The 22,345-nt window shown below is 41.1% G+C and overlaps 1 protein-coding gene across 1 annotated transcript in view; it reads right to left on the reverse strand.

The window, feature by feature from the left end:
- Nucleotides 1–5,637: 5,637 nt before the first annotated feature.
- Nucleotides 5,638–22,345, reverse strand: part of LOC126772663 (chaoptin) — a 55,613-nt gene continuing 38,905 nt past the window's right edge. The window contains exons 2-7 of the mRNA XM_050493093.1: nt 14,258–14,515; nt 10,502–10,765; nt 10,151–10,250; nt 9,540–9,829; nt 9,051–9,197; nt 5,638–8,971 (exon numbers count right to left, since the gene is read on the reverse strand). Coding sequence (XP_050349050.1) covers nt 6,062–8,971; nt 9,051–9,197; nt 9,540–9,829; nt 10,151–10,250; nt 10,502–10,765; nt 14,258–14,515 — 3,969 coding nt within the window. The 3' untranslated portion in view covers nt 5,638–6,061. The remainder of the gene's footprint in view (nt 8,972–9,050; nt 9,198–9,539; nt 9,830–10,150; nt 10,251–10,501; nt 10,766–14,257; nt 14,516–22,345) is intronic.

Consider the following 22,345-nt stretch of genomic DNA (forward strand, 5'->3'; position numbering starts at 1 on the left):
TAGACATATAAGCCCACAGAACATACGAAACACATCCAATTATGTAAATACGAATGAAATGAACGCGACAGACAGTAATTGACGAACGAATTCACGTACTAATAAAATTAATCTGTTGTCTCGAAAATTGCATGAAATTGCAAAACCCGATAATGAAGATTGAAACGTACGTAATGTTATATGTAGGTATAATTAATGGCGAATCTTAAATACATTGTATGATCACTATGTATTATATCATCTAGTTCTTTATAGATAAGACAAGTTAAAAATATATTAATGTCTGATTTTTGACCCCCGACGTAAAACGAGGGATGTTTTTAGAATAGTGTGTATCTATGTACCTATCTATGGAATCGTAGCTCCGTGAATGAAAATGAAAATGAAAGCTCTCGAATGGACCGATTTTGATGCGGTTTTGTCTGTTTGAAACCTGATTTGACCAAGATGGTTCTTAGCTAAACCTAATTTTAGTTATATAATACAATCATAATAATATAAACATATGCAATATTCATGTTTTTTTTTAATTTATTTGAGCCAGTTTAACTTTTTTTTTTCTTAAATCCGTTATAATAACGGCAACACTGATAAAGTTCACACTCGGCCTAGCCACTCGCTTTCAACTCGCGTCCAAAAACACTTGGCCAAACTCACGAATGATGAGTTAAGTGACGAGGCAAATGGCGAGCCTATCGTTCCCGCATTCGTATCTTCGCGTACAAAAATATTTTATTACATGGAAGATCCAATGAATATTCTGTTAATGGACAAATAACTCATGTTTCGTACAAGGGTATTTTAATATGGCGCCGTAAATGTAGCATTACAAATAAAACACATTAATCTTTACACACATTGAATCGTGATGCCACCTCATTAGTGACAAGCTTTGCCTTGCCTTATATATAAGGCAAAGCTTGTACTCGTATAAATACAAAGAAACGAAAGCGGCACAGCCGCGTCGTTTTTTATCAGTTCAGATCATTAACATCACTTTGACTTTTTATTACGTTGACTCCAGATTAGCACAATAGAAAAACTGTGTGAACGCGAATGTGAATGGCTTAATAATGATTACGCAGCAGTGGCATCTGACTACCTCGCTGGTCTAGTGGCTATATATATAAGGCTACAGATTCCAAGGTTCAAACCCCAAGTTCGTCCAATAAAAAGCTATTGGGTTTTTCTGGCGAAGAATCTCATTAGCAGCCCAGAGTCCGGCAGTTGAAAATGTGTAAGTGAGTAAGAAAGGGAATAAAAAGTGCGTTTGTGTTTGCGTACATACTTGTGGACTTCCTCGTTGGTCTAGTGGCTGGATGTAAGGCCGCAGACCCGGATATTCTGGGTTCAATTCCCAGATAGGGTCAGTAAAAAGTTATTGGGTTTTTCTGTCAGAAAATTATCAGTAGCAGCCCGGAGTCTGGAAGTTAGAAGTGTGTTCACTCCCGTGCCTCGGAAAGCACGTAAAGCCGTTGGTCCTGCTCCTGAACTCTTTCCGGTCGTGTCGGATTGCCGTCCATGCCATCCATGTGCCATCGGATTATGAGAGTTAGAGAATAGAGAGTGCACCTGTTTTGTTTGTGCACTATAATATCTCCTGCGTAGATGGCTAATTTCTCTTGAGATTGGCCACCGTGTCCGAAATCGGTCTGGAGGACATTATTATTATTACATATTTGTACACTGTAATGAATCCTGCGCAGTTAGTTTATCTCTCTTAAGATTGGCCACCGTGTCCAAAATCAGTCAGGAGAATATTATCAATGTTTACGTATTTCACGTTAATTCGCATATTTTCTTGCGTTCCGAATCAATCTTTGTAACCGCTTCAAAGAGTTCGGGGGACGCAAAACTAACGGGAACGCAAAAACGGAGGCAATAACGTAGCGCAGTATTTTATTTTACTTTTTATATAAAAGTAATCGTGGTTACTAAAGCGCTCAGCGTAACGGCTTTAGCAGAAGCTAATATTTCAGAGTTCCTGAAAGTTGAGTGTATAAACTAAACTAAACTAAAACTGTGAACGATCGTGAATGTGGAGTGATGTGTATTTCGTTATAACTTTGCGGAAAAAAACGAAACGTGAAACTACACTGTTATTAAAGCAAAAGGCATTTCATTTTTTTTATATAATAATAATCTTATATCAGTGTCACAAAATAGGTGCAGTTTTTCATCGCTGACTATTTGTCAGATTTTTTTTATAGAATAGGAAGGCGGACGAGCAGTTGGGCCACCTGATGGTAAGTGGTCACCAACGCCCATAGATATTGGCATTGTAACAAATGTTAACCATCGCTTAACGTCCCAACGTTAGTGGCGCATTGGTGGTGGCAACGTTGGAACTAAGATTTTATGTCCCTTGTGCCTGTAATTACACTGGCTCTCTCACCCTTCAAACCGAAACACAAAAATACCCAGTACTGCTGTTTTGCGGTAGAATATCTGATGAGTGGGTGGTACCTACCCAGACGAGCTTGCACAAAGCTCTACCACCAGTAAAAATGTGTATATTTGGTCTAGTAAAGTTAATGAAACTATGTACATCTCATAAATTTGGTCACCTGCTTTATATTTAAGTTTGCATATTATTTATTACAATGTATCTACAATTAGGTACAAAGAAGATAATAGCCGAATTTTATGAAATTAATCAATATTATCTTAAAAATTTATTATTATTGAAACGATATTGGATTTGGTGAATCGATATCTAAATAAAATTTAAGTGCACAATATATAATAAACTTTCATAAGCAGGAAACAAATTTGCTGATTCTGAAAACTCAACAATATGTTGTTGTCTAAGAACTGGAGATAGAATGTAATAACATAGATGGCAAAATTTCGCGGATATAATTTCTTCAATATGAGAACGTGGAATTTCTTTACGGTCCGTTCATTTCACATTTTTATAAGAGTTCAAAATGTAACGAGATTAACTGTATCTGAACTTTGGGTGGTTTTAATGTACTTAAGTAAATTTCTTTTAAAATAACTATAATAAAAAGGATAAGATAATCTTTTATGTTTTAAAATATGTACACTATTGAAATATTAGGTTGGAATTAAAGATCTTTTCTAGGAATATACAGTAAAAAAACATATTTATGTTTATAATTTATTTGGTTCGAGGCGGCGAAGAAAATCTAAGTGTCATAACTCAAAACGCATGAAATATTTTTAGGTTACTACTATACTGTTGTTTTGAGAAGTACTATTCACACTGGAATAAATAAACACCCCAATATAATATGCACCACTGAGAACCGGGAAAGCATGTTCTAGATGGATTACGATAGTCTGATGTTGATAAAAATTATATCTCAGACTATATAACGTAATTTATACCTCGAGATGTAACGATTTGTTTTAAAAAGGTTAAATAACTATTCGATCTCATCGTCAATATCACTATTAATATTAATCAATATTCAAATCCTTTAACATATCCATATCTTGACTTATTATTTTTTTAGATTGTCCTCATAGTAACCACTAATGGACAAAAAATAATAATGCAAAGAGAAGGTAAAAAACGGTGTTCTAACTTAGTTTTTCTATTAAATAAATCCGAATGCATTATGTTCATATTCATAACACCGTTTCACTATAATGCACGAATAGGTTTTATAAGTTATAATTTTAATCTATTCGAGGACTGTTTCCATGCAAAATAAGAGACGAAATATGTTCAAATGCTGCTTTGCTAACTGTGGATGCAATTTGTGTTTATGTGGTGTAAATTCAACTGAACTAGCAGAGAATTCCCATTTTCTCCAACTCCGCGCAATGTGCCGCCACGCGTGAGATTACACAAAAATTGTCTCATAAAAATTCCTTAACATTCAACTCGGATTTACGTAAAAAAGACATTTTGAATAATTTTCATACTTGTGTCTCTTAAACTAGTTTTATACTTTTTAGCAGTCAAAGTCAAATAAAACACAGAGTTTTATTTGTAAAATTTGCGAGACGTACTCGTACATAGCGAACTATTTTTATAAGAGCTACTATTGAAAAAAAGCTAAGATATTGTACTAATAGTTATAAAATAATTATTCTTCACCTTTACCTATTTCATCGACAACTATTATCTATTTTATTGTATTATTTATATAGGTAATTTAAATATTGGCTGCAACGTAAAGTAGTTGTTGCCAAACACTTTAAGCATCGAAAGAAAAAAACACAACCTTACTTACAGTCTGAGACTTGATTTTTATCTATGATATTTAGGGGGCTATTTTCATAGATTTTTAAGTTTCCAGACCAATCCTAGGGACCAAGCATCACCTAAGCGTATTTAAAATGCCGTAGTAAGAGCGAAAGACCATTATACGTACGCTTGAGTTTGAGCGAGATAACTATACGTATAAATCTATACGTATACGTGCGTATTATTCACTTCAATTTAGTGTTTGGTTGAGTCTGATCAGCACTATTGTTATTTTGATTTCATCATTTGTGAATAAATTTACGGGCTAAACACCCCCTAAGCATATTTAAAGTGCCACTATCCATCAGCCTGGAATCTTACTCTATTGCCACCATTCCACGCGGTCACGATTTGTACAGTAACTATTTTTAATTGTATTTATTTATGGCTTTAATGTAAATAATTATGTATGATATATTTATATTTTCGTAAAATGCAAATAATTATTATTATATTTTTATTTATTATCCTTATATTTTTATTCATGCATTTATATATTTTGTATTGAAAATGTAGTTACGTTTAAAATACGATCAAACTATAGCTTCGATTGTTTACGAATCGAAACATTCGATGTTTATTGAAACGATTGTACTAAACCAAACCTATCACGTTTCGATAAATAGGTTCTATTTGTATATGCAGAATATTTGCATACGGGTACAATCAAACTTCAATTGAAAATAAGGTTTCATTTGTTTCTACGCATACACGCTGTATATATTTATAATGTTACTGCCCACCTGATCTGTTATTAATTTTATTATATAGGTCAATGAATACAACCACAATAACAAAGATTTAGAGGATAAATGTATGCAGAAACAGATACTGCTCGATGAGATTGGACAAGAGTTCTTCTTAGTTGCAATCATATCATTCAGTTGGTTTCGATGACCGCAATCTCCTTCCACCAACCCACATTGAAGCAGCGTGGTGTAATAAGCTCCAAACCTTCCCCAACAGAGTGCAACCATTTCATAACTAAAAGCATCATCTGATACGTTATCTTTATCTAAATTTCAAGGTTTTTACTGACTGAAAATTAAATCTGATACTCCAGTCAAATAATAGGATATTGGATAAAAAATCAATTTCGTTTAAATGCTTAAAATTTTCTGATGGCCTATCCTCTAATCCGCACTGCAGGTGATGCTAAATTGCAATTCCATGTCACTATTCTGAAATCCACGTGCTACGATTGCACTTTGAATGACCCACATAACGCGTTTTCATATTGCTAGTTGCCACGTGTGGTTTCACTTAAATTTCATTAGTTAGTTTTGACTGAAATCTCATCGAAGTTTTGTTAAATCTCTAGGAATATGTGCATACCTGAATAAATTGTATTTTCAGTCAAAGAAAAAAACCAAAAGTATTCGATATAAAATTACGTCACAAAAGAAACACAAAAATTAATTATTATTATTAAAGTTTATTTTGTAATTATTTATTAAACGTAAACTACGTTATATCTATTTTAGCAACTTAAAATTCATAACAATTTAGAAGTTTTATGCTTAATAAATTATATTATACAAAATTCGTGCTGTATTTTAATCTGTTCAAGCAACCTCGTGGACCCGACTTGTAAGTTGTGACTAGATAAATCAAACCTAGCCCGAGCTGAACTGTTATCAATTACCAGTTCAACGTACAGAATATTTAACAATATATAATAATAAACAAACAGTAAAGTACAACACTTGACACTGTTATTAAAATAAAACACAAATTACAAGCGTCATTTTCGAAAAGACCACATCCAATAATTTATTAGTATTCTATTTACAGATTATATTTTATAACAATACTTGAAAATTGAATTAGAATGTGATATTACCGATAAATTTTATCATCATGTGGTGGCAAACTTATGAAATAAGGTGCTGGCGGTGGTGGTGCTAAATATCGTACTGAACCTGGACCACCTTGAACTTTGTGAGGCAATGTCGCGTTTGATAATGATGGCGGAGGCAACGTAGCTGCATAGCCTGGCCAAGCTGTACCCCACATTTGAGCTGCTCCCGGACTGTTAGCTAATGGACCACCTCTATATGAAGTCGTCGTCATCCGCAAACGAACGATACATATGGCAACAATTAGTATAGCTATAAACGCGACCACTCCACCGACTATTCCTATTATTAAATTATCATCATTTGTTGAAGTCGCCACGCCAATGACAGGTGCTCCTTTTGGTTCACCTGCAACTTTTGGACGTTCGTGCGATGGAGCGACTGACCAGATAATATCAGGTTCAGCAGACGTGCGATGTACAAGTCGTGGCGGTAAAGTCGTTGAAGCGCTTGAAGATGTAGCTGTAGTTCTTCTTTTATTATCACAAGATAACTCATCATCTCCTATCTCAACAAGCAAAAATCCGGATAAGTGATCTGGAGAATTGCATCGGACGTCTTCGATGCCTACAGTTGGAATCCAGCGTCTCAAAGCTCTTGAGTTGCAATCACAGCGGATAGGATTTGTGTCTAAGCCAAACATTGATAGATCTGCTCGACGATCATCTAGCGCAACCAACAATTGTGGTTGCAAAGTAGAAAGTTGACTTCCACCTACGTCAATTGTTATGCGCGATGAACGTGGCAAAGGAAATAATAATGCCGGCGGAAGATTTGAAACAGAAGTATTTCGAAATCGGACTATAATAGCAGGTGCTTTAAGACCCGCCAGGACACCAGATGATACTGTCTTTAATCGGTTTCCTCTTAATCCTAATTCTTCCAGACGTGGATGTAATGTTGAATGTAATTGGTCAGCACCAATGTTAGTATCTTTTACTTCAACGTCTAATTTTTCAAGAGCTAAGACATATTGTAAAGCTCCCTGAACATCAAAGTAGCCCAGTCTTGGATATCCATAAGCACGAAGTTCCACTAAATTAGCCAATGTTCTAAAGGCATTCTTTTCAATTTTTGTACATTTTCCTAAGTTTCTCATATCCAGTATGCGAAGTGACGAAAGACCTTCAAAATTGCCTTCTAAGACCATGATAACTGGATTATCAGAAACATTTAGTCTCTGAAGATTTTTCAGTTTTGGCCAAGAAATCGCAAGTGAATTTGAAATATCTCCAATTTGGTTATGCGAGAGGTCTAAAGATTCCAATAAAGTAGTTCTGGTAAATGTTTTCTCAGATAATTTTGTAATATTGTTGTATGATAAGTTTAGCTTATATAAAAATGGTGTTTCTAGCTGTCCGACTGATTTCATACCAGTTCCCGCTAAGTTTAAATCTCTAACAGTTTTTGGTTCGGTCAAGACATTATTAATCGTTTTTTCAGACAAAGGATTAAACGAGAGGTCTAATTTTTTTATATTTACCATCACGCTATCTTCCGGCGGTATATCGGTAATATCATTATGTGATAAATCAACTGATGAGACAAAGAAGTATTGTTTTTGTAAGGCTTTAAGTGGAGCTTCTTCAAATAAATTATGACTGAGCATGATCGATTCCAGCATATGTAGTCTGGATCTATCAAAAACATTATCTGGCAACTCAGTAAGAAGATTTCCAGCCAAATTTAAAAGTTCTAATCTTATAAGACCTTCAAAAAGCCTGTCACCTATACGATCAATTTTGTTGTATGAAAGGTCCAAATGTTGAATTTGGCTCGAATTGTGGAATGCCATTTCACTGACAGATTCAAGTTCATTTCTAGCCAACAAAATTGATCTTAATTTTGGTAGACGAGCAAAATCAAGTTCGTCAACGTTTTTCAATGCATTTCCAGATAAATCAACTAGTTCCAAATACTGTAAAGTACTTATTAATTCAGAAGGGAAGAAATTAAACTTATTGTTCGTAAGTATAATTTCCCTAAGTCGGGGATGAATTTTAAATGAGGAAGGAAATAGGTAGCTTAACTGGTTATCCGAAACGTCAATAACTTCTAAGCTTGTTCCCGTGTTGAAGAATTCTCCTTTAAATGCGTTTAATTGGTTTCCTTTTAACGATAAATATTGAATAGACATAACATTGACAAATGCCGGAGTTCTTATTGTCACAATATAATTATATGAAAGATCAAGATGCGTTAAATTTTTAAGGTTCTTAAAAGAATTTTCAGATATTTCTTGTAAATTGTTGTGAGAAAGATAAATCTGTTCCAAGTTGTGATTTTTTGAAAATAAATTCACCGGGAGTGCTTTTAATCCAACGTGGCTAATGTCAACTGATAACAATGCATCATTTTGGTTAAATACGCTTTGTGGCAATACATTAATATGTAAATTATGGCTAATGTTGAGATGGGTTAAACTCGGGATTGATTGAAAAGCATCTATTGGGATTTCTGAAATTTGATTTCCGGAAATATCTAAAAACCAAAGATTTATAAACTTGAGCTGCTGTCCAGTAAAACCCAGTATTCTGTTTTGATTTAATGATAAAAATTCTAGAGTAGTCTCCAATCCACTAAAAACTTCTGCAGATATTGAGTTCAAGAGATTTCCTGATAGATCCAAATGTCTTAAATTTTTAAAATGCTCGAATGCACCTTGAGGTAGCTCTCTTATCACGTTTCGTGATAGCACTAGTGAATTAATTCTGTCTGAAACTGCTCGCAGTATATCGCTTGAAAGAGCTGTTACTCTATTAAAGCCCAAATGAATAGATGTAAGACTTGGCAGTCGAGATAATGCAGTTGTAGGAATAAGGAGAATATTATTATCTCTCAGTAAAAGAGTTCGAAGACTTGTCAAACCGTCAAATGCGTCATCCTCCACCTGCGATAAAATTTTCATTATTACAACTTATTCCAAAATATTTAAAAAATATTAATTTATTAATAAAAAATATACATACTGTTCGCAGAGAATTGACTCCAACATCTAAATAACGTAAATCAGTGAGGCCAACAAAAGTTCCAGGAGACAGCTTCACCAGGTTGTTTCTACTTAAATCCAATACTTGTAATGAGGTCAAGGAGTTGAGATGACTTGGGTCCATATTCTGAAATAATTTAGAAACAATTTATGGTTTATTTTAATTCATCTTTCATGAAGCAGTTTGTCTTATATTTCAATATTATCACTTTATTCACATCTATTTGATTTTACAAATTACAATGCACTCTTGTCGTGTCGTAATTAGTACACATGAAAATAATATTATTAGCATATTACATATAAAAAGTAGTTTTTCAACAATTCGATCAAATTATGAATATTATCTAAAAATTTATTAAAGTTTATATGAATAAATTGTACATTTGACATTTTAAACATCAACCAGTTCTCGTTTCAATTATAGCTGTACATTCAATTTATTATGCAGAATGCAAAATTTAATTACCGAAATCATGTTGCTGGATAAATTTAAATTTTTGAGGCTTGCGAATGACTTGAGAGCAACAGTCGGGAAATCTGCTATGAAATTCTCGGAGAGATCTAATTTTTCCAAGTTCTCAATTCCTTGAAATACATCACTGTTGAACTTTGAGAGTCGGTTACGGCCAAGATCGAGACTTTGTAGTTCGCTCAGGCTAATAAACGCACCGCCTTCAATCGTTGAAACCATATTACTATGCAAATCAACTTCCTCGAGTGTCTTCTGTGAAACGAATGATGCTTGCCTTATTGTACCTGAAATTATATAAGAATGGTAAGAGGTATATCATCAAATTATTTCTATTTTTAATTTTATTTTATATTACTTACATAATTATAATAACTTAAAAAAAATCAAACTTTAAACTGTTTTGTTTGAAATTAACTTGATATTATCGATAAAGTCTTAGGTTAGCTATTATCTTTCTAGAAAATGAAAACCGTAGTTAATCTCATGATCTAATAATACATGAGTATTTTAATATAGAACTAAAATGTGAATTAAATGTGTAAAAGTTTCTAACAACTTGTCAAAAGAGTTACGGCTGTAATAGAACTGGGGAAAAACCAACTTACCTATTCTGTTTTCCCTGAGTGAGAGAACTTTTAATGACTGTGGGCCGTTGAGTGAGGAAGATGGAACGAAATTCATATTGTTACGGTCCAAGCGTAATACCTGAAAGAATTTTTTACTTTAAGCGATGGCTGGAAATATTTTAAGTTGGAATGTTCAGTGTAAAAAGGTTTTATATTTAGCGGTGAATTTTATTGAAGAAAGAAATTCCGGTTTTCGACTTTACTCGTGATATTATATATTTTTTAATATCAACTATGAAGTAAAATTTAAAAATTAGAGTTGTAATTCTAAGATAAATACGGTTATTTAATTTAAATAATCTCGTTGCTATAATGCTACTTAAGACTTACTTTTAAAACATCACACCCAATCAAAAGACCTTCTTCCAGACCTCGTATATTATTTCCACTTAAATCCAACTCTTCCAGGGCTGGTAAGTTATGAAACTCTGCGGTAGAGAATATTGGATTCAGATTATCTCCAAGCAGATTGTCTGCTAGGACTACTTTGGTGATGTTGCCACGAACGCCTGATAGAAGACGATCAGGTAAACGTCGAAGACTATTATGAGAGAAGTCTAATTCTTTAAGTGGTAGACCGTATGATGAAAATATCTGAAAAATTCATAAAAATACAATTTCTAAAAAATAATGAAATGATAAAGTTTATTGTTGGTATTTTATCAACCAGAAGTGAAAGTTTAAAAGTGAAAGGTAATAATTCAGATAAAAATTCTTCACCTGTTTTAAGTCAAATACAATATGTATTAAATAAAATGACACAAAATTACCTTAAATAAAAAATTAAAAAATAGTATATTTATTATAAGAATTTAGCAAACCAAACCCTGACTGACTGCATGACTAATTATTAGAAATTCTACAATGTAACCAGGCATTTCAATGTTGGTTGGTACAAGATCTTATGGTGGGATAGGAACACTATATCTATGACCTTATGCCCTATGCTTATGATTTTATACTTGCAAGGACTTTAATATTCATATAATTTCTGTTTATTTGTTTATAAAGTAGTGATAACGATATCTTCGTAAAAACATAATTAAAACTCGACAAGGGATCAAACGTATAATACTCTTGATTGATGTTGAAATCTTTTTAGTTTTAGAAACATTAAACTTAGATGTTACATATAAACATTGCACATACATAAGACTTTTCGATATTGACTCTCATTACATCCAAGTAAGTCAAAGTTCAGAAAAAAATGTGTAATTTAATTTTGTGTAGAATATAAAAATATCACATACAATTCCATATTATATAATAAAATAACTATTTACTTTGTATTCAAATAAGTTCTTGCTTTATACCTTAATTCCTTATTCTCTTTTTTATAGTTAAATTTTTAAAAATAAATTAGTATCGACTTACAATCATTTTTAAGTTTGTGTATTTTCTATGTTTTTTTTTTCATTATTTACATCATATTATTATATTATTTGTTCACCTTAGGGTTTACTGGAACTGAACATCTAAATAAATAATTAAAACCAAAGATGCCAATTTACTTTGTGGCGGAGCGTTTTGCTATCCTATCTGGATATGTAGCATTCACGCATCAACTATTCTACCGCCAAACAGCAATACTAAGGTTTTTTTGTTTCTATTTGAATGGTGAGTGAGACAGTAACTTCAGGGCTCTGGCACAAGGGACATAACATCTTAGTTCCAAAGATATGAGGTATGACATTAATATTTCTTACAGTGACAATTTCTATGAGCTGTTATGACCCCATATCATCAGGTAGACCATTTAACAGTCTGTCGAACCATTTTAAACTAAAAAAGTATATGTAAATGTTATGCAACGGGAAATCCAACGGAAAACTAAAGTTTGATCTTATAAATATGTCCCTTATGTTATACCTGAACGAGCACTCCTCGCCATATCGCCCCTCGTAATTCTTTCCCAAAAATAACCTATCCCACGCTGTTTGAACTAAAATCCAATATACGATATCGATACACAATCTCATAAAGTTGATGGAATCACAAATTTCTTTAGAAGTTTTCTCAATAACCTAAATTATTTTATAAGCTACTTAGCACATTCATTTAACAATTTTAAAGTAAGTACCGAACATATGGAAGTAATATTTTGATATTTCATACATAATATATATTTAAATGATAAATTATATTAATTTTAATAAAGAAGAAGAATTTGTCAATTACTTTTCCTCAAGAGAAAAAATAAATAAATAAACATTTTTTTGTATTTCTCTACAGTTATAACTACATATTATATTATATTCGTCGACTTAATTTTTCTTTTTCCCTCATTTATTTTATTATGAACTAATTAGTAAGAAAATAATAATATACAAAATGACACTTATAACGCTACTTATGATAATTCGTGGAACATGCTAGCTAGCGCAAACTAGTTTATTCCGGTTTTAGTCACTGTACTGATTACACTACTACAAATGAAAAAACGTATCCAAGCTGATTTATCTGTAATTCGGTTCTACGAGTGACGTTATACGTAATAATGTCACATGGATTTTATTACTAGGTAATACTATCTATCACATAATATTTTATGAAACTAAATACTATCATTACATTATTATAATTATATAAAGCAGCGTTATCGTAACAGGTAAATGAACCGATGAAAATTTGCGTTAAATCGCGAAACATGCCTGCGAGCTGCGGAATTAATTGATTAACGTGATTAACAAGAATCGGTTTTTGGATGACTGGACTAACGATTTATAAAAATTTTCGCCTTAAATTATATTGTAAAAATACTTCCTAATATTTTTATAAAAATGACATACGATACTTTGTCCCAATTGCGATAATCTAAGACTAAATGAAATTTATCTGCTTTGATTTATCTATTTAGAACCTTAATGCAAAACACATATATTGTACAAAATGCGGACTTAATACTATAAGCAGACAACCTTAAGAAGGGCGGAATATTCCGTTTGTGAGTGTGAAAAAGAAAAATAAATAAATATAAAACAAAAAAAAACTATTTACTCATATATACATGAATACAATATAATATATACAAAAAATGTATATTATGCTATAGTAAAAATCGTCTATACACTAATATAGGCACTTATAAATTTGTTAATAAAAAAGTATTCATTAAAACTAGAGTTCGCCTAGTTGTCGGATATTCAAAGCAATTGGACATTTATTTTTTCTACTTTTCCATTTTTTTAGTCTCTATAACTGTTTTTTTTTTTTGGCGGCACTAAAGCTCGTCAATATCTACCAAACAAAAAAAACAGTTGGAAAATAGAGAAGAAAAAGATACGGAACTGTTTTGTCTTTGTCTATTTATATATATGTGGACACTACAAATAGCATATTATATGAAAATAGTATTTTTTTTTTTTATAGAATAGGAAGGTGGACGAGCATATGGGCCACCTGATGGTAAGTGGTCACCAAACGCCCTTAGACATTGGCATTCTAAGAAATGTCAACCATCGCTTATAGACAATGCGCTACCAACCTTGGGAACTAAGATTTTATGTCCCTTGTGCCTGTAATTACACTGGCTCACTCACCCTTCAAACCGGAACACAACAAGTATGTGAAAGTGCGAGTCGTTGGTGCAATTTTCATAAAAATAGCTGATAGATTTGTTCTACATTCTTGTGATCACACTGAGATGTATGGAGAGCGTTGCGGGCTACGGTTATCAGATCATGAATGATCGCGTGACAACAGATAGAAATCAGATCAGTGTTTCAATGTATAATTTTAAATTTCCGGCAGCATTCTTGGACATTTTTCGTTATATCTGCCTTTAAGGATACAATTTTACATTTCATTATTTATTGCCTACTTCTATTTAATTTATTGACTTATTGATTAAATATAACTGTTTCTATCAACATAAAGTGAATTCATCGAATTCACGCTGCTTTTAGTAGTAACATTACTTCTATTTCATAATGAACATCTCATAATTCATTTCTCTCATTCGGGTAATATTCCGTTTTTTTAGTACACACAGTGTTATTAATTTCTTAATCAAATATTAATATCTTTTTTTAAGATCCGGACGTATAAGCCTTTTGTAAGAAATGTCAATGCTAAAAACATACTAACCTGTGTTGGTAAGGACTGCTGACCAGCCCATTTCTGACTGAAAGAGACAATTGGTGCTCCATACGGTAATGGTGGAAAATCTCCAGCAAAAACTACCCTGTCACAGTTCATCAAGATACGCAACTGTAGGGCTCTGTCCACTTGTACTCTACACCTGCAAGGATAGCGAAGGTCATCGTTCAGCTCCGAACACGGCACCCACGGCTGCTGGCCGACCACAAGCGGTGTGAAGAGTAACAGAAGTATCCACATTGTCATCTGAAAATTAAAACGGAGTTTGTTAAATTTACGTAAATAAAAAAGACGCTTTCACACAAAACATATTATTAAAATAAAAAGTTCAACGATTAAAAATTAGTATAAGGTAGATATAACGAGTAAATCTTCGTAAATTGTAGTTATCATTTAAGCATAGAACAATCCGTTGGTTTATGCTAATTTAGTTTCAGAAGTTATTTGACTCCTGTCACTTTATAAGTTAATATTACAACAACGCAGAAGATCATTCAACACGAAAATTGTTTGCGTAAACACAGATTAGTTCTTGCACTATTTTCTTATATTCCTATGAAAGGGCAATATGAAACAAACGAACAGAGATCGGACATAAAAACAATAAATAAACGACGGGACATGCAATTTTCACGATATACTGACCGAGACTGCAAATTCTGACAACTTTATAACAAATGTTTTTTTATAGAAAACTTTTATTAGACCCGGGCTTAAACTTGGACCTCCAATTTGCAATTTTTTAAGCTAGCCATTAGCCAAGGATTCAGTTATTTATGTATAACTACGTGATTAAAAACATACCACCTATTTTCGTTAAAATTGAAGCCTAAACTGTATTAACTATAAAACATTATTTACACGATAGGTACTTCATTTATTATTATGCTTGAAAATTTTCTTTTCCAGGCCGCATACGCCTTTGATATCATATCAAAGCAATTTGGTGAATGTTAAAAGACACGCTATTCACACGTTCACCTGAAAGATAAGTTATTTGAAATCATGAATATTTAATCACGTCATCAAAATTTGTGTAAATATTTTTTTTTATGATTTGATGTTATATCGCTTTGCCATTTAAATTTTATAGATGGAATAAAAATAATAAAATACATTTTCGTAATTTCATATTAAGATTTTGTAAGATGATAAGAAGCTTTTGCGTATCATTGGACTTACGTAAGGTCGTAACGGATTACCAAAGACACTCTCGTGTCCAAAAAACTGGTGGTCCGACTGGAACGACTCTCAGAGTCCGACTCGTCGGCCACCAGCATGGTGATGGTCTCTTCGAGAGACCCCGCCTGTCGTCGGCGGAAGGGCGAGAAGCGGCCCCGTCCTGGGCCGGAGAGCTACTCCGGCTCCGAGAGCGACGCGGGTATGAGCGAAGGCGGCTTCTCGGGGTCAGGCATCAGCAAATGGCTGAAGCCCTCCCCCAAAAGGGGGCGTGGTCGACCGCCCACGACGGGCGAATACGTCGGCCTCGGGCGCTCCCGCGAGGAGCTAAAAGCCGCTAAGGCAAAGGAGCGGCGGTACGAGGCGGAGGACGCACTGGCCGCGTACAGTGCGGCGGCCAAGGTGGCCACTGAAGAAAGGGCGGCCCGAGCAGAGAAACGCCAACCCGGCGCGACCGTGGACGTGCCGCAGACGTCTGCCGCGCTGGACGCGGCGGTGAAGGAGGCGCTCGACGTCGTTCTGCAGGTTGCCGACAGGTCGGGCAACCTGAAGGGCACGTTCGTTCGGGCCCTGAAGTCCGCCGCCGTCACCATTAAAGGTGCGGTGGCGGATCTAAGGGCCCTCACTGTGACGGAGGAGGTGGCGCGGCTGGAGGCGGCTAACACGCGACTCTCCGGCCAACTGGCTGAGCTGCGCCGGGAAGTCGCCGAAATGCGCCAGCGGCCGGTGGCGGCGACGGAGGCGAACCTCCAAAACGTCATGGAGGAGGCGCTGCGCGCGAACCGCGAGCAGTTCAGCACGATGCTGAACGCTCGCCTCGAGGGCCTCGAGGGCCGCCTCCTTCCGGAGCCTCGGCTGCGGCCTCCACTCGCCGCTGACCGCCGTAGGGTAGCGCAGGCAGCGGCCGTAGCCGCGGCGGGAAAGGAGGCTCCAGCCGCCTCCCACGCAACTGAGGGCGTCGAGGCCAGCGCCGCCAAGCCTGCTGCTGTCAGGCCGAAGCGGCCTAAGAGAAGTATGGCTGCCCAAGAGGCGGCAGCCAGGAGGGTGGCTCCTCAGTCGTCAGCGGAGCCGGCCGCCACTCCGGCCACGTGGAGCGCCGTGGTCGCTAGGAACAGGCCAAAGAAGGCAGAGAAGACGGGCGCCAAGCCAGCGGCGGCGAAGCCGACTTCTTCCGGGGCCACCAAGAAGGTCCCGGTTAGGAGGAAACTCCGCCCCCCTCGCACCGCAGCGATAACGCTGACGCTGAAGCCCGGTGCTGAGGAAAAGGGGTGGAGCTACGAGAAGGCTCTGGCCCTGGCCAAAAGCCGGATCAGCCTCCGGGAGGTCGGCTTGACGGCGGTACGGTTCCGGACCGCGGCGACGGGAGCGCGGATGCTCGAGGTGCCGCCGGGCACCAACGAGGCCGAGAAGGCGGCGGATGCCCTGGCGGAAAAGCTCCGCGAGGCCCTCAGCCCGGAGATCGTCCAGATCCATCGACCCACAAAGTGTGTCGAACTAAGGGTACTAGACCTGGACGACTCCGTGACGGTGGCGGAAGCCGTGGCGGCGGTCGCTGAACAAGGCGGCTGCCCTACCGGGGCCATTAAAGCGGGCATCATCGCTCGCGGCTCGAGCGGCTCGGGCTCTCTGTGGCTGAGCTGCCCCGTTTCGGCCGCGAAGAAGGTCGTGGAGGTAGGTCGCATAAGGGTCGGGTGGGTGTCGGCGCGAGTCATGCTGCTCGACCCCAGACCGCTGCACTGTTTCCGGTGCCTCGAGCGGGGGCACATGGGGGCAAAGTGTGACCGGGACGTCGACCGAAGCCGTCTGTGCTTCCGCTGCGGTCAGCCCGGTCACAAGGCTCGGGAGTGCTCCGCCGCCGTAGCCAGCTGCGTGGTCTGCACTGCGGCCGGTAAGCCAGCTGCCCATGCCGCCTGCAGCAAGTCGTGCCAGGGCGGAAAGGGCGCCGCGCAGAAGGAAAAGACAAGGAAGGTGGCGACGAAAGGCCCGGTAGCCACGTCTCCACGCACAGAGGCGGAGCCGATGGAGACCACGCAGTGATGGCCCTGCGCTGCCTCCAGGCCAATATCAACCACTCTGCCAGGGCTCAGGACCTCCTAGTCCAAAGCATGGCAGAGTGGCAGATCAACGTGGCGGTGGTATCGGAGCCCTATTTCGTTCCCTCGCGGGACGACTGGGTCTCCGACCACGAACGGGTCGTGGCCATCGTCGCCCCTGCGGTCGCTGGCGCTCCGGCCATCGAGGGTGTGGCCAGGGGCAGGGGGTGCGTGCTGGCCGTCGTCGGCGGTGTGACGGTCGTCGCCGTCTACGCCTCGCCCAGTCGGAGTCTCGCCGAGTTTGAGCAGATGCTGGCAGAGGTCGGGACTCTGATCGGGCAAGCGGCGCCCGCACCGGTGTTGGTCGCGGGGGACTTCAACGCCAAATCAACGGCTTGGGGTTCTCCTGTGGCCGATGCCCGGGGAGAGGTGCTCGAGGAGTGGGCGGTCTCGTTGGGGCTGGCGGTCCTCAACAGTGGGTCGGAGAGCACGTGCGTGCGGCGGCAGGGCGAATCGATCGTGGACATTACGTTCGCGTCCAACGCCCTGGCCCGCCGTGCTCAAAACTGGAGGGTCGAGACTGGCGTGGAGACACTGTCGGATCACCGATATATTCGGTTCGATGTCTCTGCGTCGGCTCGTTGGGATGTTCGGCCCACTGTTGTCGGAGGAACGGAAGGTCGTCCGCGTTGGTGCCTGGGCCGCCTCGACGGACAGTTGGCGAAGGAGGCGGCCATCGTCGAAGCTTGGGGGGCCGGTTCCGACCCGGTCCTCCGGATCGACCAGGAGGCCGACCGGATCGACGGCGCCCTGTCCCGAGTGTGCGACGCGGCGATGCCGAGGGCTAAGCCGCACCCGCAACGTCGGCGGGTGTACTGGTGGCGTCCGGAGCTCCGTCGGCTGCGCAAGGCGTGCGTGGCGGCACGGCGCCGTTACGTTCGGTGTAGGAGACGAAGGGTTCGTGATGACGACGCGGAGGGGGTTTTCTACACCGGATATAGGACCGCCTGCCAGGCCCTACAGAAGGCCATAGCACAGGCCAAAGAGGCGGCGTGGGAGGAATGGCTGGAGACGCTCAACGGCGATCCGTGGGGGCGTCCGTATCGGGTCGTGAGACAAAAGCTCCGACCCTGGGCTCCTCCGCTGACCAGCAGTCTCCAGCCGCAGCTCTTGGCGAGGGTTGTGGACACGCTCTTCCCCGAGCGGGGAGAGTTCGTGCCACCGGCCATGGTGCCGCCCGCGAGCAGGCCCCAAGAGGAGGACGACGGGTCACCGGTGACTCCGATCACCGAGGCGGAACTGCAGGCGGCTGTCATCAGACTAGGGTCGAAAAAGACAGCCCCTGGGCCCGACGGAATCCCCGGTCGAGCCCTGAAGATCGCGTCGGAGGAACTCGGCGAGAGCATGCGGCGCCTCTTCACCGCATGCCTGTCTCAGGGTAGGTTCCCGCGACGGTGGAAAACGGGCACGCTCGTTCTGATCCGCAAGGACGGGCGTCCGTCCGATCAGCCGTCAGCCTACCGCCCGATCGTGTTGCTCGACGAGGTGAGCAAGCTCTTCGAGCGGGTGCTCGCTGCCCGTCTCGTCGGCAGTATGGAGCCGGGACTCGACGAGCGGCAATACGGGTTCCGTCCCGGCCGCTCGACGCTCGACGCGATCGCCAGGGTGAGGGGCCTGGCCGAGGAGGAGGTGTCTCGGGGCGGGGTGGTGTTGGCAGTGTCGCTGGATATTTCCAATGCCTTCAACACCCTGCCCTGGGAAACGGTGATGGAGGCCCTGCGGTTCCACGGTGTGCCGGGCTACCTGCGGCGTACCGTGGCCGATTACTTCTCGGGCAGGGCGGTGGCCTTCCCGACTGCGGACGGATGGGCCGTCAGGTCGTTGTCGTGCGGTGTTCCGCAGGGGTCGGTACTAGGACCGCTCCTGTGGTGCATCGGCTACGACTGGGTGCTGCGCGGGGCCACGTTGCGGGGGGTCAGCGTCACGTGCTACGCTGACGACACCCTCGTGTCGGCCCGCGGCAGTTCATACCGGGAGGCGGCCTATCGCGCCACGGCTGGGGTGGCGCACGTGGTCCACCGAATCCGCGCGTTGGGCCTCGAGGTAGCCCTACACAAATCCGAGGCCCTCGTCTTTCACGGGCCTCGGAACGCGCCACCTCCGGGGGCGGCGATAACGGTGGGCGGAACTTCCATCGCCGTCGGGTCGACGATGAAGTACCTGGGACTCGTGCTCGACGGCAGGTGGAAGTTCGAAGAGCACTTCCGGCGCTTGGCCCCAAAGTTGGTGGCTGCAGCCGGGGCGCTAGGGAGGATCCTCCCGAACGTGGGTGGGCCAGGAGGTGCCTGCAGGCGCCTGTACACCGGCGTCGTGCGCTCGATGGCGCTCTACGGGGCGCCGATATGGGCGGACGCTCTGAGCGCCCGCAACGTCGCCTCGCTGCGACGTCCGCAGCGAGCGATGGCGCTCAGAGCGGCTCGGGCGTACCGCACGGTGTCGTACACCGCGGCGTGCCTGCTCGCCGGAAGCCCGCCATGGGACCTCGAGGCCGAGGCTAACTCGAGGGTCTATTGGCGGATCAAGGCGGCAGTGAGAGCGGAGGAGAACCGGCCCCACCCACGTGAGGTTCGGACGTGGCGAGAGGAGGCCCGCGAGAGGATATTCGCCGAGTGGTCGGAGAGACTGGGTGTCCCGGGTGCTAGCCGGGACCTCGTTGCGGCCATTCGGCCGGTGCTGAGGAAGTGGGTCGAGCGCAAGCACGGCCCACCCACGTATCACCTCACACAGCTTTTGACCGGCCACGGTTGTTTCGGCCGGTACCTGTGTGAGGTGGTCGGTAGGGAGCCGACGGTGGAGTGCCACCATTGTGGCGGAGGAGCCGTGGATACGGCGGAACACACGCGCGTAGAGTGCCCGGCTTGGGCGGAGCCTCGCGCGGTCCTATCCACGGCTGTAGGTGGGGACCTGTCGCTTCCGGCCGTCGTCGAGAAGATGGCCGGAAGCGAAGAGATCTGGGCGGCAGTGTCACGGTTCAGCGCATGTGTCATGTCGCAAAAGGAGGAGGCAGAGCGGGAGCGGGAGGACGACGTGGACTCGCTCCCGCAACGAAGAAGGAGACCTCTTCGACGGCGACGTGCCTTCGCAGGCCGGACGCTGCCGCAGAGTTAAGGTGTGGTTGGCGGCGGAGCCAGTTTGTTGATCCGCCGCGGGGCTTCAAGCTCTGACGCCCAGCCTCCAGTGGCGGACTCGGGGGAGTCCGTCACGTAACAGGACGGAGGCACAGAGAGGAGGGAGGCGCGCCCCTAACATCCTGGCGCGCTCTCGAGATGGGTCGCCTTATGGCGACGACCGCTGGCGGGGTTGCGGTTGTAAGTCACAACGTTCCCGTGACCCCGCCTCCTTGCGGAGAGGCGGAAATCCGGGGAGGTTTTAGTGGGTAGGACGGTGGCCCTCTGCCCCGTGAGTCCCACATACCCGTCCCGGTCCCCGGACCGGGCGGCAGGCGTAAATGCCTTTCCTCCCCGAAAAAAAAAAAAAAAAAAAAAAAAAAAAAAAAAAAAAAAAAAAAAAAAAAAAGGTCGTAACGGATTACGTTAATATTTTCTAAGGTGAGTTATATTTTTCTTCCACTTAGTTTTTACAGTATTATAGTACCGAAAAATGATCATTAGTCGCACAGTTATCGGAAAATTATGGTGTTTATTTTTTTGACAGTGACAGTTGTTGCACTTTGCAACTTTTGGGGGTTTTTTATATTAAAATTTGAACAATGCAAGCTATAGTAGTAATATTTATTATATACAACTTCCGTCCGTCCGTAATCCATAACAGCCTGTAAATGTCCCACTTCTGGGCTGAAGGCCTCCTCTCCCTTTTTGTGGAGAAGGTTTGGAGCTGATTTCACCAAGCTGCTCCAGTGCGGGTTGGTGGAATACACATGTGGCAGAATTTCAGTGAAATTAGACGTGCAGATTTTCTCACGATGTTTTTCTTCAGCGTAAAGCACGAGATGAATTATAATCACAAATTAAGCATATGAAAATTCAGTGGTGCTTGCCTGGGTTTGAACCCACGATCATTGGTTAAGATTCACGCGTTCTTACCATTGGGACACCTCGACTTACTACACATCTTATATACAACTTCAATTTAATTATTTATATATAAACTGATATTACTTTAAGATGAATGCGCTCTTCGATTAACACTGGACCATTTCGGCTTAACAATCCACATAATATTTACTACAAAAAAAATTAGCTTTCAACAACAATTGAACTAAATTTATTCTGCATAATTCACACCCAGTGTCAGATATTTTGAAATGTATTAAATTTTTAGTAATTTTATAACTATAACATTTCTGCATTAATTATTCCATTAAAATTTTGTCCAGCAGCATTCCAAACTAAATTAGTTTGAAACAAGTCGCAGTGTAATCATGATTAAATTAACTGCTTTACTTATACATTTTATGTAGGGGTGATTTGTTAAGCAATTCTGTTTCTTCGTCATTCGACTGTCAAATCAATAATAGCAGAAAGAAAGAAATCGGTGTCTAACGTACCCGTTACTTAAAGTTTATACTATAAGTAAGGGCCGCAAATCTTTAAATATAACCTTAATCGAACTTATTTTAATATAATGACTTCTTTTTTATTTATTTATAATAAGTAATCAGAAGACCACATGGAAAAGATACTGTAACTGTAAGAAATCAATATTAACCATCTGTAATGCTACTAACACTGATAGGTTATTGACCCTTGTGCGTGTATTAATTACATGGTTTACTCCTCTTTCAAACCAATCAATATTTTTATATTGAAAATTTTTATATATTTTTGTTCTATAATGTGCGCAT

The sequence above is a fragment of the Nymphalis io genome, chromosome 13 (assembly GCF_905147045.1).
Source record: "Nymphalis io chromosome 13, ilAglIoxx1.1, whole genome shotgun sequence".
Lineage (NCBI taxonomy): Eukaryota > Metazoa > Arthropoda > Insecta > Lepidoptera > Nymphalidae > Nymphalis > Nymphalis io.